This window comes from Hordeum vulgare, chromosome 7H, assembly GCF_904849725.1.
Source record: "Hordeum vulgare subsp. vulgare chromosome 7H, MorexV3_pseudomolecules_assembly, whole genome shotgun sequence".
NCBI classification, from domain to species: Eukaryota; Viridiplantae; Streptophyta; class Magnoliopsida; order Poales; family Poaceae; genus Hordeum; species Hordeum vulgare.
This window is the reverse complement of record NC_058524.1, coordinates 601,595,698-601,613,109: the sequence shown is the minus strand read 5'-3', so window position 1 is coordinate 601,613,109 and position 17,412 is coordinate 601,595,698. Positions and strand designations below refer to the sequence as shown.

Below are 17,412 nucleotides of genomic sequence, written 5' to 3'. Positions count from 1 at the left end.
TTCAGTTTTATGCCACCCTTCACATATTTGGCGATCCTGAAGACATTAACACCTGGGTGTTTGACTGGATGACGCAAAAACACTCACTACAAAGCTCCTGCTACTGAGCTACTGCGTGAATTGCCAGTATCAGTTCCCTCAGAGGAGACTGTGAAGCTTTATGGTGAGCGCGAGCTGCCCAATGGAATGATGGAAGTCCTCATGAAGCCTTTGGCTAAAGGGCAACCACCGAGAAAAACCTTCCTCATCCACGAGCTCAAATATACACCAAGGTCTGTTTACAGAATCCTCTGCAGTGTGCTTGCGCCGATCAAAGGCCATGATGATGAAGAAGATGTCGTAGGCATCATGAAGAATATCCTCTTCAACATCATCCATGGTATTCCTATCAACATACATGATTTCTTCTTGAGGACTTTTGCCGACAATGCTATGTGTCCATTTGATCACAAGATATATGCCCCATGGATCATGAGATTCATCAGGACAAGGATAGGCATCAACTTCCACGCTGATTTCAACAACCATGTTGGTTATATGCCTCCTATCAGGGTCAACAAGAAGACTTTCGAGCCAGTTGAAGGAAAAGGCAAGTCAGTTATTGATGAAGGTCGTAGGCCCCTTGATGGACAGTTCATAGAGCCTGAAGCATTTTCTTCATGGGATGATACTAAGAGTCACCCTCAAAGCCCTGCTGCTCCTTGCGTGTTGAATACAAGAGAGCTTCTCCTCAGTCTTCACCAGAAGGTGGATCGCAATCACAAGTGGGTCAAACGCCAGTTCGACGCCATTGTGAAAACCCTCACTGAAACACAGATGTCTGTGAAGCTTAACCATCACTATCTGCATGAGGTTTTTGATCGCACCTGGGCTACACTTGCTCATCTGAAGACTCACACAGAACTTGAAGAATTGGAGTTCGAGCGTGACTTTGACTGGTCGTGACCACCCAAGAAGAAGTTCAGGCCAATTCCAGTTCCAGATCTTGAAGACAGTTCCTTTTCTTCATTCCGCACTGCTGAATCTGATGAAGAACAGCTCGACACTACCACCGATCCACGGAAGAAGACTACTCCCAAGAAGCACCACGCATCTTCATCAACCGCCAAGGAGTGAGGTCTTCACAGGCGTTAGTCCTCAGTTTGTCCCTTTTTGTCACTTGATGACAAAGGGGGAGAAACTTGAGATTTAGTCTTCAAGCGGGATATTTTGGGGCTTATGAACTATATTTAAGTTACAAACTCTTGGCTCTTCTGAAGTTTTTATGTAATAAGTTGTAACTTAAGCCCGATGGTACTCTGACGCTTTTGAACGTTTTTCTTCGCATGCTTATTCCTCAAATTTTTAATGCACGCATGCTGGAATTCGTCAGATACCATTTCTCATCATGCATCTTCATTTTCTTCATACTATATGTTATATGTATGCATGATTTACAAGACTCAGGGGGAGATCTCCATGATATAAATCATCAATGTGCATTTGCTGTGGAAAGCAAAATCCTCAAGATATGCACATCTTCAGGGGGAGTCTCTCTGAATCTTGATTTCAAATTCCTCAAATGAGCATTTACACTTCATGTTTTTATCCCTGTTGAAGGCTTAACCTAATTGTCATCAACCACCAAAAAGGGGGAGATTGTAAGTGCATCTAGTGCCCCTTAGTGATTTTGGTGGTTTGAAGACTTATAGGTTAAGTATCTAATGTGTTCATGAGTGTACACAGGATCTATAAGTCACTGAGGAGTTTGAACTATTTGATGAATATCGACCCCTAAAAATGTATATCTTTGGTTGAAGAAATTGGTCTGAAACTGAAGAATTGAACCGCGAAGAATCTGCGATGAAATTGATATTCCTCATGAAGATATTGAAATTAAGGAATTCAGTGTGTCCTGAAGAAAATCATTCTGAAGACTTTGAAGCACGAAGATTTACTCTTTCAGTTTTGTTTTCTTCACACTTGAGTAATAGGAACACCGTACTGTTAAAGGGGGTCGAAGTTACACTTTGGAATGAATTTCCTCATGATGCTCAGCCCAAGCCTAATCCTACCAAAAGCCTCAAGTGAGGAATACGAGTGACATGAGGACTCTCACAGTTGAGGGTTCCGACCGTTTCGATAGCCACGCCACATCATTGGTCTTATCCACACCAACTGTCATATTATTTAAGGGCATTAGTGTCAAATCATGTCGGGATACTCCCAGGTTAGAAATAGCCGCCCCTCACAACCATTAGTTGGTTGGCTGCTCCATTAGAAACTGACACTTGTCATAAGAGCAACCCAATTCCTCAGAGTCTTCGAGAGTAATTCATCAGTGAGGAAATACCCCAAACACCAAACCACAAACCTAGAACCAAGTGATTGAGCATCACTGAAGAAGTTGATCCTGTGTGGGACTGAAGCCTTTTACCTTTGAGGACTGTGCATCCTCCAGACGGTTAGGTGTCATGGTCTAGAGCAATCCAGCACTCAATTTTGGATCGCCGGGTGACCAAGTTTGTGAGGGTTTGGAAGTCTGCCCTGAAGACTTACCACGAGTGTTGGGCGAGGACTGTGTGTTCTTAGCCCAAGGAGAATACGGTAGGGACTGTGTGTCCCGGGACTGTGTGTCTTTTGGTTTCAATACCAAGACGCTCCAAACCAGATGTACAACTGTCACAACAGTTGGAACTGGGTCATCAACTACTGTCTTCGCTGTGAAACGGGTTCTAATTCCTCAACTCCTTACATTCCTCAGATTATCTGTTGATGACTTTCACTGTTACTGTTTGAAGAATTTGCTGAAGACTTTCTCTGAAATTCCTCAACCCCAAATTCTTCACGCTAGTTAATCCTCATCTGTTTTCTGCGTGCCTGCTCACTGTGCAATCTGTTTTTACATTCCTCACACTGAAAAACTGCTGTTGTGAAACTTTGCACTTCTGATCCTTTACTGTTTCCGCTGTAAGTTAGTCATCAGTGAGGAATTTCCTCAAAAGGAATTTCCTCAGTGATGAAATTCTAAAAATCTCCAATTCACCCCCCCTCTAGTCGATATAACGCACTTTCACATTTCTAAGGGAGCGCACTTATCATCGCACAACAACAACACAAGAAACTCGCTCAAAGAGGAATGAGGAGCACATCGCAAAAAGAGGGAGGAAGACCAAGTGATATGGTCATGTTGAACTACTGGCTTTGTGTTGAACTAAAAGAGTACCTATTATCTTGGATTTGTTAAACTATTTTGCTATAGAGAAATTGTGAAACTATTTTCTATGTTGAACCATCCTTTATATGGATGTGTAAGGGCATCTCTAGCACACACCATAAAAGGGCCGAACGAGCAAAATTCCGGCGAGTATACGGGTTCGGTCCATTTTAGTGGCCAGAACAAACCCCGTATCGCGCATCCGCCCCGTAATTTTTTTACCGCAGCCCACAAAACGACCCCTCCAGCCGGCACATATGCGGTTTCACAACGCTTTTACGGGTCAAACACTATCCTCCGCCGCGATTCAACTCCCATTCCGCCCTAATTTTTCGCCGCCGGCGAGACAAAAGACCACCAGCGGGCCGTCCCGACCATGGACGGCCACGAAAATGGAGGGGATGATGCCGAGCCCCGTCACTGCCGTGCCTCCAACGCTGCATGCAAGCGGGGATCACAGAGGTGGCTGAAGTATGGCCTCCGGCCGCCGCCGGTTTTCAAACGTTGCGAGGTCGATGAGTACGACCACGAGCTCGCGGCTCGACGCATCGGCTCCTCTGGCTCCTCTGCTGCTGGGAGTTCGTCCGCGGGCGCCTCGTCCTCGCAGACCGTCAAACCTGTGAAGAAGAGGGCGGAGGAGCTCGGGTCGCTCGTCGTCAAGCTCGAGGACGACGTTGGCCAGCTGCGTGGAGGGGTCATCGGCGCCGAGGACTACCTCCCTCCGAGGCAGGAGGATCACCTCATGCGCGCCATCATGGAGCGCTCGATGAAGGAGGTGGCGGAGGATGTCGCGCGCAACCGCCGCGAGCTCGAGATCGAGCAGATCTTCCTCGAGCAAGGGGTCACGGCATCACAGGCGAGCGCGTCCTGAAGGCCGAGCAGGACAAGATCTGGATCGACCTTGACTCGGACGAGGATTGAGCTCCTCCGGCTCCTCCACCGCGTCGTCGTCGCCGCACCCGGCGTTTTTGGTAGCATTGGCTCGGGTACTCTGCACGACCCGCAGACCCCCCTCCTAGTAGTAGTATGAAGAATTGATGTAGTTTGATGAAGAACCATGTTGTAGTTTGATGAATAATGTAGTAGTTGCTTTCTGCGATTTTTTTAATTTTACAGTTTCATATACGGGGTCTGATCTTTGGCGCATGAAATGACCCCGCAAAATCGCTCTGCAGCGACGTGCAAACCCATTTAGCATGTCTCTCTTTTACGGTGTGTGCTAAAGATGCTCTAATGAATATTATTATGTGTGAGATCCTAATACGTTTTTTTGAAAGAAAGGGGTTGCCCCCTGCCCCATTTTGTTAAAATGAAGCAGACATAATCCAGATTACAGCTCCCACACTTACCACCACCTAAAGGAACAAAGAAATCCTCAACACAGGCATAACCACAAGGAAATGTCCTGGGAATTGTGCTAGCTCAAACTACGTCGCCATTTAAATTTTAAAAAAGGGTAGGGTGCCCCTTCTTTTTCTAGTAAATAGTTCAAATCATTTTATTGATATGAGCGTTCTATATCACATAAATTTTACATTAGCCATTTCTCGTTTAAATTCGGTACTAATACTAATATAGTTGTAGAAAGAGTACCTCTTTTTGCCTAGACTTCAAGCAGTTTAGCTTTAATCGTGTTAATGGTCTCACATTCTTGGTTTATAGAGAATCAAAGTTGATTTACCAATGAGTCGCGAAATGCTATGGTTCTTTCATATGATTATTGAATATATTCAGAAGTAATTCGGCAAGATCGTGCACCCTTTTCTTATTTATTCAAAAAATATAAAATATATATTCTAAAGTGCAGCCGGATAGATCCAACATATTCGTCGAGATCCTAATATGTTGATTTGCAAACTATGTGTGATGAATTTTTAGAATTAAATTGATCACGTTTTGCTCAAAGAAAAGCAAAATTTAAATGTGACGGGACCCTACCACGGAAGCAACTGACGGTAGGGTTGCGCACCCTATCGTAAAAAAACGTCAAGTTTCAGATACAAAACCTACTTTTGCTTCAGCACATCTCTTTGACACCTACCGCCAGAGAGGTTGACGGTAGGGAACTACAAGCTACCACGAGGAGCCCTGGTGGTAGGCCTAAACCTACCGTAAAATAAAAGGCTCTAGCTTGCATGGTGGTACGCTATCTTACGAGTTTTGCAACGCTTAGATGACTGTTCGCTTCTGCCTGGGTGATAGGCTGTTGTACCTCACCTTCATCCATCCCGACAATATGACAAAGGTCAGATCACAAAAAACCTTCCAACCAGGAACAAATCCTCCCTAGCTATGTCAAAAGGGTCGAAACAATGGAATTTGGCCGGTGCTAGCTACAACGGCCTCACATCTGCACAAGAGTGCACCCCAGAGTAGCCCTTATGACGGGCCTGCCGTTGCATCGACCGAGGGTGAAGCGCCTACAGAGAGTCGGACCAAGCACAAGCGCATGAACTGAAGCTTGAGACAAAATAATGTGTCATGGCAGATTTCAAGACAACCTTTTCTCTCTGCGTGGCACTACGTCAACACAGGAACACAGGATTGGTTGGTCGGGTTTCTGCTCTCCGGGGCAGTGAGCGAGCCGACGCGTGCGTGAGACACGTGCCCCTGGACGGGAGAGCCTCCACGGCAGGGAACACCTTTTCCCTTTCTCTTTTTTTTTTTCCTGCGCAAAACAGCAAGTTACGTGAGCGTGACCATAACTGCGCGAGCAGCGGCGCGTGCCGCGCGCGTAACAGATCGGGATCAGAGTCACCATCACCATCACCATCATCGTCGTGGCCGGTGAGTGGCTGGCAGCGCCCGGCCGGGTCGGGAATCGGGATCGCTCGCCAGGATAAGAACGTGATTGGGATTGGCCCCCCCTGCGACGAAAGAAAGACAAGAAGAAACAATGCTATAGCTGGCCTGGCAGGCTGGTTCAAGTTTTTTTTTTTTTTTGAGTTGCTGGTTCGAGGGCTCCGACAGTCGGACGTCGTGCCGAGCGTTAGCCTCACGCGCGCGTTCGTTGCGTACGCCACTTTGCTCCTACTACTGATTCTTCCTTTTTTTTTGATGTTTTTTCTATCACGGGCTCAATAAGCGTACTATCATGAAAACAAAAATAGGGAGCACCTGAGACTCAGCTAGCTGAGATTCACCTGCGGCGTATTTGAAAAATAGGTCAACGCGTAGTTGAAAAGTGTCTGACACGTATTCGAAAACTTTCAGGACGTGTGTATAGGAAAAATAAAATAGGGAAAGAAAGGAAACGGGAAGAACTTGTGAAGAAACACGCAAAAATGATAAAAACTGACACAAAAATACATTGAAAAGAAGAAAAATAATAATGCATGAGCTTTCAGGACCGTACCGGCTCATATTGGCTGGCCCAATCGGGAACCAAGGAAATTATTGCTAACCCACGAACCCATATTGGCCGGCCCATCAGGCGAGAATATGAACCGTAATGTATTTTTAGCCTTGGCCCAGTGCCGCTCAATCGCTACTCCGACGCCACTCGCTAAGGCCCCTAGTTGCCCTAAAACAAAAAGAACTCGACAGTCACATTTATCCCGTCGGTCAAAACCTAGGAGAAAAGCCTGTAATTTTTAGCTTGGAAAAGTCGGTAACCATTTTTAATAGATTTGGAAAAAAATGTGAGTTCAAAAATTTCATTAATTTTAAAATTTTTGAAAAGGTTCACAAAATATGTAAAACCTTTCATAATATGATTAAGGTTCAAAATATCCATGAAGTAAAAACATGTTGATAAACTTTTAATAAAGTGTGTAATTGTTTTGAAAATGTTCAGCATTTTTAATGGGAGCGAATAAAAAATAGAAAGCATAAAATAAATGCAAAGAGAAAAAAGCTTAATAAATAAAAAGCCATACAGAATCAGTAAAACCTGTCCATTGAAAAAATGGTAAAAATTTGATGAGAAACAAAAAGATATAACGAGTGGACAATAACACTCCTATACACCAGGAAAACGAACAAACCCAGCGAGGGTGCACAAATTGTACGGTTCTGGTTACTATTCTTCGTGAGCAAAGAATAAGACATTCCTAATACCCCATACTTTTAGCGTGTTAGAGTGAAGGGGAGACTTGGTATTGCCGTTGAGGCGTTCAGCGAGCTGTACTTAGGATTGCCTACTCCTGTTGGTAGGATCTCCAGTGGCATATTCAATCATATTGTTGAGAGATCCCGCAGTAATATGTGTGGCTGGTCGGAGAGGAATCTTGCGTGTGCAGGGAGTGAAGTTTTGTTGAAATCTAATGTTCAGGCCATCCCTACATTCAGCATTTCTTGTTTTTGTCTGACAAAGGAAGTGTGTAAAAGCTTAACATCTAGCATGGCTCAATACTGGTGGAGCACCTCTCTAGACAGAATATCGTTGCATTGGATTTCATGGAAGTCACTCGCAACCCCTAAGGCTCAAGGTAGAATGTGCTTTAGAAATTTTGAGGTGTTTAATCTTGCACTTCCTGGGTAAGCATGGCTGGAGTTTTATGGTGAGCCCAAGATCTCTTTGCTCTCGTGTGATGAAGAGTAGATATTTTCTCGAGATGGATTTTATGCATGCCACTACGCCACATTTAGCCTCACCAATGTGACGAACTATTAATGATGGGCGTGAGGCTCTTCAGGCAGGGCTTATAATGCGTGTGGTTGACGGGAGAAATATATCTGTTTGGCAGGATAAATGGATCCCCTCGACACATAGCATGAGACCAATGTTCGGACCTGTGCCTGCACCAATTCAGAGTGTCGATGAACTTATTTATGAAGATAATTGAACATGGCGCCCAAAACTAGTTTGTGACACTTTCATGCCTCCGGACGTGGATGCAATTCTTAACATTCCTATTCGTAACGGTGGTGGTCATGATTTCTTTGCTTGGGCTTTTGAATATTCGGGAGTTTACTCTGTTAAATCGGCGTACCGTGCTCTAGTGACTCCGAATGAGCGTACAACTCTAGAGGAAGGGACGGCTATCGGAACCTGACATACAGGTGAACAGATGTGGACTACCCTATGAAAGCTCAAAGTGATGCCAAAGGTGAGAGTTTTTTGGTGGCTAGTGGTTTGTGGGATCCTGCCCGAAGAAGCTACCCTGAAGCACAGACATATCAAGCCATTGAGCATATGTAATGTATGCTTAGCTAAGGAGGAGGACCTGATGCATGCGTTGATTCGCTGCTCACATGCAAGGCTAATCTGGGATGAAGCACATTCCTGCTTTGATTTCCGATTGCTGAGGTTGCATCCTGATACTTGGTCACGAGACATCCTTTGTGACCAGGAGTTTACGGATCATGACCGGGCAAAGATTATCTCGGTTATGTGGTCCATTCGCAACTCACGTAACAGATGGACGGATGACAAGGAAAAAATGATCTGGTTCATTCCGTTCAGCGCATTAGGGAGGATCTAGCTCTACATGACATACCCAAACACCAAGTGATTGGTCTTCCGGGTCATGGTTGGTGTCCGCTTGATCAAGGCTGGGTAAAGATCAATACAGATGGTGCATTGAACTCCGAGGCTAGCATAGCAGGGGCTGGTGGTGTCGCGCAAGCTACGGCTCTGTTGGGTGCTTGGTGCAAACCCCACGTTGGGGTGACTGATCTGATGACCGCCGAGGCCTGATCACTAAGAGATGGAGTCATTTTTGCAAATTTGAGAGGATATTCAAATGTGATAATGAAAACAGATTGTCTCGAGGTGGTGAACCTCTAGAACACTCGTCACAACTCACGTTCTGTTGTGGCACCGACACTTTTAGATATTTGGAGAGCTAGCGTTGTCTTTTAATTTTGTAGTTATTCAACATGTAAGCATGACGGCTAACCTTTCGTCCCATCTTAGCGCTAGGCGTGCTTGCTCGCTGATGGTCATCGAGAGCTAGCTGGACTCTGAACTTCCTTTCCTGTTGACGAGCCTTCTCGCTGATTGTCCGAGGAATTGTTTTGTTTGAATAAAGGTCTCTAAAGTCCCTGAAAAAAAGAATAAGACATTCCCACATGCACATCCCTTAAACGTGTCACAATACACATTGATCTACAAAACAATGCATATCGGACTAAATACAAAAAAATGCATATCCGATTAAATGATGAATACTCCCTCCATTCTAAAATAAATATCTCAAACTTAGTATAACTTTATATTAAAGCTAATATAAAGTTAAGACACTATTGTAAGACAGAGGGAGTTTATATTAGTAACTTACTTAGTTATTTGCGCATCACTTGGCCACCATGTGATGAGTTGCCTCAAGTGGTCGCGATACTTTGACACGGCTTCTTGAATGATCTATCCTTGATGTTTGAGAGACTTTATGCCACGGTTGCAGGTGAATGCGTCGGAGTAGCATTCGAAATGCTTGTGTTCATGAAACCAAAAACGAATGTTGGCTTAAAAATATTATGTTCTTTTGTTCCTTTCCATGGATCGGATCAAGGTTTGTAGGGTCCAAAAAGCTGGGTCCATACGGATAGACTGAAGATGCCCTAACACAATTATCTCCACGGTCGACGTCGATCCTCGAGATGTACCTTTTGTTACTAGCATGGGGATTTATATCTTGTATAGTACGTACATATGCCAGACAACAGAGTTCTCGATAATTTTGTCAACAAAAAATGACGTATGCCTAATCCTTCCACCGTGCAATTGACGAATTCAAAACTGGCTGCAACTTCTCCGTTTGGAGAAGATCACAAGGCAGGAGCCTCATCTATATAATATAAGAATGGCTGTCATTCATGAAGCTGCAGCTGAGCCTGGGAAGCAAAGAAACAGCACGTACGTACGCACGCCATGGCACCTATCTCGAAGCTTGTGCTTCTCCTGATGTGCGCCTACCACACCCTCGTTGCTCAAGCAGGAGACGATGATCTTCGCAGCTCCTACATGGTTCTGTCCGCTGGTTCCCTGAAATCTGCCACCGTCAACTGCACCGATCCCAAAGGTGCAGTACTTGCCATTGCAATCGGTCCATGTACGACGAATAAGATACATATAGTAGTACGTACGACTATTTTGTGCACATTTCTAATCGTTTCCATGTCGATCTGGATTGTTTCAGCAGTGAGTGCACCATCCGGCGGCGGCGTCACGGTGCCATTGCACCACCGGCACGGCCCATGCTCCCCTGTCCCGTCCACGAAGGCGCCGACCTTGGAGGAGATGCTCCGGCGTGACCAGCTCCGAGCTGACCACATCAGACGGAGATTCTCTGGCGTCAAGCAGGGTGGCGCCGGTGATGTCGAGGAATCGGAAGTTACCGTGCCGACCACGCTGGGCCTCTCCCTGGGCACGTTGCAGTACGTGATCACCGTCGGCATCGGCTCGCCGGCCGTGAACCAGACCATGTTCATCGACACCGGCAGCGACGTGTCATGGGTGCAGTGCAAGCCGTGCTCGCGGTGCCACCCGCAGGCGGACCCGCTCTTCGACCCTAGCTCGTCCAGCACCTACTCCCCGTTTCCCTGCAGCTCCGCCGCCTGCGCGCAGCTTCGTCAGGACGGCCAAGGAAACGGCTGCTCTGGCTCCCTGTGTCAGTACATTGTAAACTATGGCGACGGTTCCAGCACCACCGGGACGTACAGCTCCGACACGCTTGCTCTGGGCTCCAGCACAGTCAAGAACTTCCAGTTCGGGTGCAGCCAGTCTGAGTCGGGCAACCTTCTTCAAGACCAGACCGCTGGGCTCATGGGCCTCGGCGGCGGCGCAGAGTCTCTCGCCACCCAGACCGCGAGGACCTTCAGCAGGGCCTTCTCGTACTGCCTCCCGCCGACTCTGGGCTCGTCCGGGTTCCTCACTCTCGGTGCAGCAACCTCGGGTTTCGTCAAGACGCCGTTGCTCAGGAGCGCGCAGGTCCCGGCGTACTATGGCGTGCTCCTTCAGGCCATCAGGGTGGGAGGCAGGCAGCTCAACATACCCGCCTCAGTCTTCTCCGCCGGGTCGATCATGGACTCCGGTACCATCATCACGCGGCTGCCGCGGACCGCGTACTCTGCGCTGTCGTCAGCGTTCAAGGCCGGCATGAAGCAGTACCCGCCGGCGCAGCCCATGGGCATTCTGGACACGTGCTTCGACTTCACCGGCCAGTCCAGCATCAGAATACCGACCGTCGCACTGGTGTTCGCCGGGGGCGCTGTTGTTAACCTCGCCGCCGACGGGATCATTCTGGGCGGCTGCCTCGCCTTCGCGGCCAACAGCGATGACACCTCCCTCGGCATCATCGGCAACGTGCAGCAGCGGACGTTCGAGGTGTTGTACGACGTCGGCGGCCACGCCATCGGGTTCAAGGCAGGTGCATGCTGATCGCGCACAAGTACTTGTTTGCTGCTGGGAGCTAAGACCTCTCACAGAGTATCACGCATCCTCATACAATATAAATGACATGGTATATATATTATAATAAATAAATAATAAAGATGATGTATGAATATATATCATGTATACTTTCTTCATCATGGATTAGAAAGCGCGGTTTACTTCATCTTCAACAGACGTCCAATATTAGCGTCGTGCCCAAAAAATCACAAGTTTAACGCGCGCGGAGTTAAAATTTACACTCCAACAGACGCTGTATAATAGAGCACGCCATAAAAAATGTTCAGCGCGCCGGGGAAAACTGAATCGGACGCAGCATATTTCGTGCGCGAGCTCGTGCGCGCTGAAACTCCTTTCCGTGCATGCGCCCGCTGCCGGCAACCTCGCGTGCGCGCGCCAGCCTGCCAGCCGGCCACGGCGGCGGGGCAGGCTGCGGCCATGGCGGGGCGGGGAGGAGCAGGTCGCGGCGGGGCGGAGCAGGCCGCGGCCATGGCGGGGCGGGGAGGAGCAGGTCGCGGCGGGGCGGAGCAGGCCGCGGCCATGGCGCGGCGGAGCAGGTCGCGGCCATGGCGGGGCGGGGCGGAGCAGGCCGCGGCCATGGCGGGGCGGGGCGGAGCAGGTCGCGGCGGCGCGGCGGGGCAGGGCGTGGCCATGGCGGGGCAAGGATGATTTTGGGCGTCCGCTGGAGATGGCGGGGCAGGGATGATTTCGGGATATTTTTTAGCGTCTGTTGGAGATGTTCGGTCATCCGGCGCTGTAAAACGCTATTTTGACGCGGTAAATTTTTTTAACGCGCGGCTTCGTAGCGCGTCTGTTGGAGATGCTCTAAGAGCAACTCCAAAAGGCGATGCATTATCGCACGCGGCAAATTACGTTTGCAGTGCCGCTTCGTTGGTATAGTGCGCGTGATACAGGGGCGGTTCAACGGCTGCTCTAATATACAGCGCGACAGAAACGCAACGCTCCAACAGGCGCTGGAGTGCAGCGCGCGTGGCAGCACAAACAACAATTGCAAACATGTATACAACATCAAAGATCAAACAAAAATGGAATAAATTAAAAATAAATCAAGAATAAATAGTTTAGTTACTACTACAACACAGACAAATAGTTTATCATTCATACAACAATAATGCATCAATAAATAAACAAACAGTTTAATAATACAACAAATAGTTCATAAAGTTGCCATCAAATAAAGACACGAACAACCAACTAGTTCATGCACTAGTTATTTTGTTGCCCTCTTCATGACCACCACTTCTCGATGATATCTTTTTGAAGCTCATCGTGCGTATCGGTCTCTCGAATGGAATGATACGAGGTAAGAAAGCGGGCAATCCTCTCTTCCCTCCTCCGCACTCGCACGAAACATCCTATCAATTCATATTGGAAGTAGTCTAAATCTTGTCCACGCTCATTCTCAATGATTATGTTATGCATGATGACACAAGCGTTCATGATGTACCATATCATATCTTGATCCCAGAATCTAGCCGGTCCTCTCACAGTAGCAAATTGGGATTGCAAAATGCCAAATGCCCTCTTCGCATCTTTCCTAGCAACGGCTTGTGCATTATGAAAATCAACTTCTTTCTTACCTTATGGTTTGCAAACCGGCTTCACAAACGTTTGCCACCTCGAATAGATGCCATCCACAAGAAAATAACCATAGTTGTATGTGTGGCCATTTGCAGTAAACTGGACCGATGGAGTCTCTCCCTTTGCAATCTTGTCATGAGTGGTGACCGATTAAAAACATTGATATCATTGAGTGAACCGGGCATTCCGAAGAAAGCATGCCATATCCAAGTCTCGTGGTCAGCCACGGCTTCTAGGATTATAGTGGAATCCTTATGGTGACCTTGGAATTGTCCATGTCATGCTGCTGGACAATTCTTCCAACTTCAATGCATGCAATCTATTGAGCCAAGAATACCTGAAAACCCCCGAGCTTTGTTGAACTCTAAAAGTCTAACCGTGTCTTGAGCATTTGAAGCTCTCAAATATTCCGGACCGAACACTTGAACAATTCCAACAGCGAAGCGCTTCACACATTTGATAGCTTGACTCCCCCCATTGTCAAGTGATCATCAATTAAATCCGCTGGAATTCCGTATGCCAACATACGCAAAGCGGTAGTCACTTTTTGGTAGGTGCTATGCACAAGCTCTCCAGCATTCCTCTTTTGTTGGAAAAATCGATCATGGCTCGTCAACCTCTCTGCGATGTGCTTGAATAAATTTGTGCTCATCCTAAAACGTCGACGAAAATATCGCTCGGGGTATGTGGGATTCTCCACAAAATAGCACTGCATCAACTTGTTGTCGGCTTCGATTCTATTCCTCATCAATCTTTGACGACCAAAAACCGAACCCCCGTGCTTCGGTCTCTTCCTCTTCTTGTACAAAGCTAGGATCAAAGTTAGCTCCTCTTCTTCTTGAAGGTCGAATTCTTCATCGAAAGAATCGTAGGACATCTACGAACAACAATATAAACTAGCTATAAGCGGCAGTAAACAAAAAATGCATTTGACGGTTGCCGGGCAAGAATTTCATACCTTGTAAGAAATTCGTCGAACACCTTGTGTGCGGGGTGTACGATGACGCTTGTCTGGCGCTGCTCGCCGGACTGTGCGCAGAAATTAGTGGCGGTGACGGCGGCGAGCTCCTGCGCGGGCCTTCCGCGGCCACAGCGCAACTAGGAGTGATCGCCCCGCCGCCGGATTCACGCGGCGGAAGCGGCCGCCAGAGGTCCGATTCAGCGCGGTGGCGGCTCCCGCGCGGCCATGCAGTCGACGGCGGGAGTGCTTGGCGAGCGGCAAGACAGCGCCAGCGTCGGGATTCGCCGTGGCTCGCGTTGGAGCGGCGCCGGAGGGTTGGATGGGGCGGGGGCGCGAGTGCGGGACGGTGACTTCAGCGGCAGTTGGCTTTCGCGCGACGAGCGTACCGTGCCCGCTCGCTGGAGCGAAAGCCTAAAATATGCCTCCCACGATCCCGCACGCTGGCCAAAAAAAAACCACGCGCACGATTATGCAGCGGCTGCTGGAGCGTCGTTTTCTCCCGCGCGATCGCCATATTGGCTTTTTTTGCGTGCGGGGCCGTTTTAGCGCGGCTATTGGAGTTGCTTTAAGGATGAGTGTATGCGTATGTATATGAACGCTTGCGTTTGTACTGTGTTCAAAAAATCGTTGGCTATGCGAATAGTTTCAATATAAAATCAATTATAAAACTGTATATTTTAGTTAATTACTCTCTCCATTTTAAAATAAGTGCCTCAAGCTTAGTACAAATTTGTATTAGAGCTAGTACAAAGTTGAGACACTTATTTTGAGACCGAGGGAATATATTATAAGCGGACAAAATATTAGTTTTTCCAAGGCCTGTTTTTACTAGTGGTAAAACTGTTTTTTTTTTTGCCCATTTTTTGTTCGAGACCTTATGTTTTTCTGCTAGCGATAAGTTTGTCCACGTGGAGGGTTCATGTTGAAGGTGTCCTTTTAGCGAACGATTCTCTGGTGGTGCTGGAAGGTCTCTTGAAATCCGACGTTCCGTAGTTATCGGTGTAGGATGGAAAAAGAGCCCGGATAAGCTGGGATTATATTTTTTTGGGGTGCAAGCTGGGATTATATTAGGAGTAGAGTGTGCTAATTTCACAGATTTGGAGTTCAGAGTTCATTTCCAACTCCGACTACGAGAGTTCAGAGTTCATTTCCAACTCCGACTACGAGTTCAAGACTATGTTTTGGTTGGTAGTTTGCTGGCTTGCATCATGTTCACTATAGCTCGCAGCAGCAAACAGGCATACAACGAGCCGGAGACCCACGGTGTTAGCCGATCAGCATGCGCCAGCCTTGAACCCCACGGCGCCGCCGCCGACGTCGTACAGCACCTCAAACGTCCGCTGCTGCACGTTGCCGATGATGCCGAGGGAGGTGTCGTCGCTGTTGGCCGCGAAGGCGAGGCAGCTGCCCAGAATGATCCCGTCAGAGGCGAGGTCGACGACGGCGCCCCCGGAGAACACCAGCGCGACGGTCGGTATGCTGACGCTGGACTGGCCGCTGAAGTCGAAGCACGTGTCGAAGATGCCCATGGGCTGCGCCGGCGGGTACTGCTTCATGCCGGCCTTGAACGCCGACGACAGCGCAGAGTAGGCGGTCCGCGGCAGCCGCGTGATGATGGTGCCGGAGTCCATGATCGACCCCGCGGAGAAGGCCGAGGCGGGTATGTTGAGCTGCCTGCCTCCCACCCTGATGGCCTGAAGGAGCACGCCGTAGTACGACGGGACCTGTGTGCTCCTGAGCATCGGCGTCTTGACGACGAAACCCGAGGTTGCTGCGCCGAGGGTGAGGAACCCGGACGAGCCCGGAGTCGGCGGGAGGCAGTACGAGAAGGCCTTGCCGAAGGTCCCCGCGGTTTGGGTGGCGAGAGACTCTGCGCCGCCGCCGAGCCCCATGAGCCCGGCGGTCTGGTCTTGAAGAAGGTTGCCGGACTCAGACTGGCTGCACCCGAACTGGAAGTTCTCGACGGTGCTGGAGCCCAGCGCGAGCACGTCGGAGCTGTACGTCCCGCTCCCGGTCGAACCATCGCCATATTTGACAGTATACTGGCACTGGGAGCTGGAGCAGCCTCTCTGGCGAAGCTGCGCGCAGGCGGCGGAGGTGCAGGAGAACGCGGAGTAGGTGCTTGACGAGCTGGGGTCGAACAGCGAGTCCGCCTGCGAGTGGCACTGCGAGCACGGCTTGCACTGCACCCATGACACGTCGCTGCCGGTGTCGATGAGCATGGTCTGGGTCACGGCCGGCGAGCCCATGCCGACGGTGATCAAGTACTCCAGCGTGTCCAGGGAGGTGCCCAGCGTGGTCGGCACGGTAACGTCCGATCCCTCCACGTCACCGGCGCTACCGTTGACGCCGGAGTACTTCCGTGTGATGTAGGCGGCCCGGAGCTGGTCACGCCGGAGCATGTTCTCCAAGGTCGGCGCATTCGTGGACGGGACAGTGGAGCATGGGCCGTGCCGGTGGTGCAACGGCACGGTGACGACGCCGGACGATGGAGCCACTGAAACAACAGGACAGGCAAACACGATTACAACCGTGCTTCTTAAAATATCAACTAATTGAACTGTAGGCAGGTGCATGCGTTCATGGACAGTGCTCCACCTTTGGGCAGGGAGCAGCTGACGGCGGCAGATTTCAGAGAGCCGACGGGCAGAAACTTGTAGCTGCGAAGATCGTCTCCTGCGTGAGCAATGAGAGTGTGAAGATAGGTGCACAGAAGGAGAAGCAGAAGCTTCGAAACAGATGCCATGGCGAGTGAGTTGGAGCTTCAGAATGGTAGCCCATGGGCCATGCTTATATGGCGGACAGGAGCACCATGAGCGGTTTTTTTTTTTTTTTTTGCCTCGGTGTGAACGCAACTAGGCAATGGGGTACCCACAACGGTCTACTTGTTGAAACGAAACACACATATGCCGAGAGGGCACGTTCCTGCACATTTTGTGAAAAATGTTTTTTTGTTTCTTAAAAAAGACAAATTTCAGGGCTTTTAAAAAAAACAGCGCTTCGGATGCCGCTCAAAACAACCGTCCGATCTATTATCCCAACCAACTAATGACTTTTACAATAGCTAGCTTGTTGTGTTCACGGGCTTTGCAACAAGGACCTTGTTGTAAAGGTCCATCGAGACATCAAAGTTGCCCCGCCATGGCTTTAACGCCTTGGCCATGGATCGCCGACGGCCGGCGGAGTTGTCGCGCCTCCTTCGACTCAGCACCCCGAGCAACTGGCTCTACTCCATCACAACTACGACGAGCTCTCACGCTGGGTACTCTTCTGACAATTTCTACAACCGAAGGTATATTTTTGAAACATGTGTTCTGT

The 17,412-nt window shown here is 48.8% G+C and overlaps 2 protein-coding genes across 2 annotated transcripts; one reads left to right on the top strand and one right to left on the bottom strand.

Moving 5' to 3' along the window:
- The first annotated feature begins 9,972 nt into the window (after positions 1 to 9,972).
- On the top strand, positions 9,973 to 11,680 carry LOC123411737 (aspartyl protease family protein At5g10770-like). The gene is made up of 2 exons (XM_045104702.1): positions 9,973 to 10,161; positions 10,282 to 11,680. The coding sequence occupies exons 1-2, from the start codon at positions 10,011 to 10,013 to the stop codon at positions 11,517 to 11,519; spliced, it is 1,389 nt and encodes a 462-aa protein (XP_044960637.1). The 5' UTR covers positions 9,973 to 10,010; the 3' UTR covers positions 11,520 to 11,680.
- A 3,421-nt stretch (positions 11,681 to 15,101) lies between these two features.
- On the bottom strand, positions 15,102 to 16,951 carry LOC123410179 (aspartyl protease family protein At5g10770-like). The gene is made up of 2 exons (XM_045103074.1): positions 16,693 to 16,951; positions 15,102 to 16,591 (listed from the first exon to the last, which is right to left on the bottom strand). Exons 1-2 carry the CDS (start codon positions 16,838 to 16,840, stop codon positions 15,369 to 15,371), a joined length of 1,371 nt encoding a protein of 456 aa, XP_044959009.1. The 5' UTR covers positions 16,841 to 16,951; the 3' UTR covers positions 15,102 to 15,368.
- Between the last annotated feature and the right edge of the window lie 461 nt (positions 16,952 to 17,412).

Excerpts from the sequence above, each read along its gene's own strand:
- LOC123411737 (XM_045104702.1), top strand. The coding sequence starts at position 10,011 with ATGGCACCTATCTCGAAGCTTGTGCTTCTCCTGATGTGCGCCTACCAC. Across the intron at positions 10,162-10,281 it reads CAACTGCACCGATCCCAAAG|TGAGTGCACCATCCGGCGGC; the intron begins GTGCAGTACTTG and ends TTGTTTCAGCAG.
- LOC123410179 (XM_045103074.1), bottom strand. The coding sequence starts at position 16,840 with ATGGCATCTGTTTCGAAGCTTCTGCTTCTCCTTCTGTGCACCTATCTT. Across the intron at positions 16,592-16,692 it reads CAGCTGCTCCCTGCCCAAAG|TGGCTCCATCGTCCGGCGTC; the intron begins GTGGAGCACTGT and ends CTGTTGTTTCAG.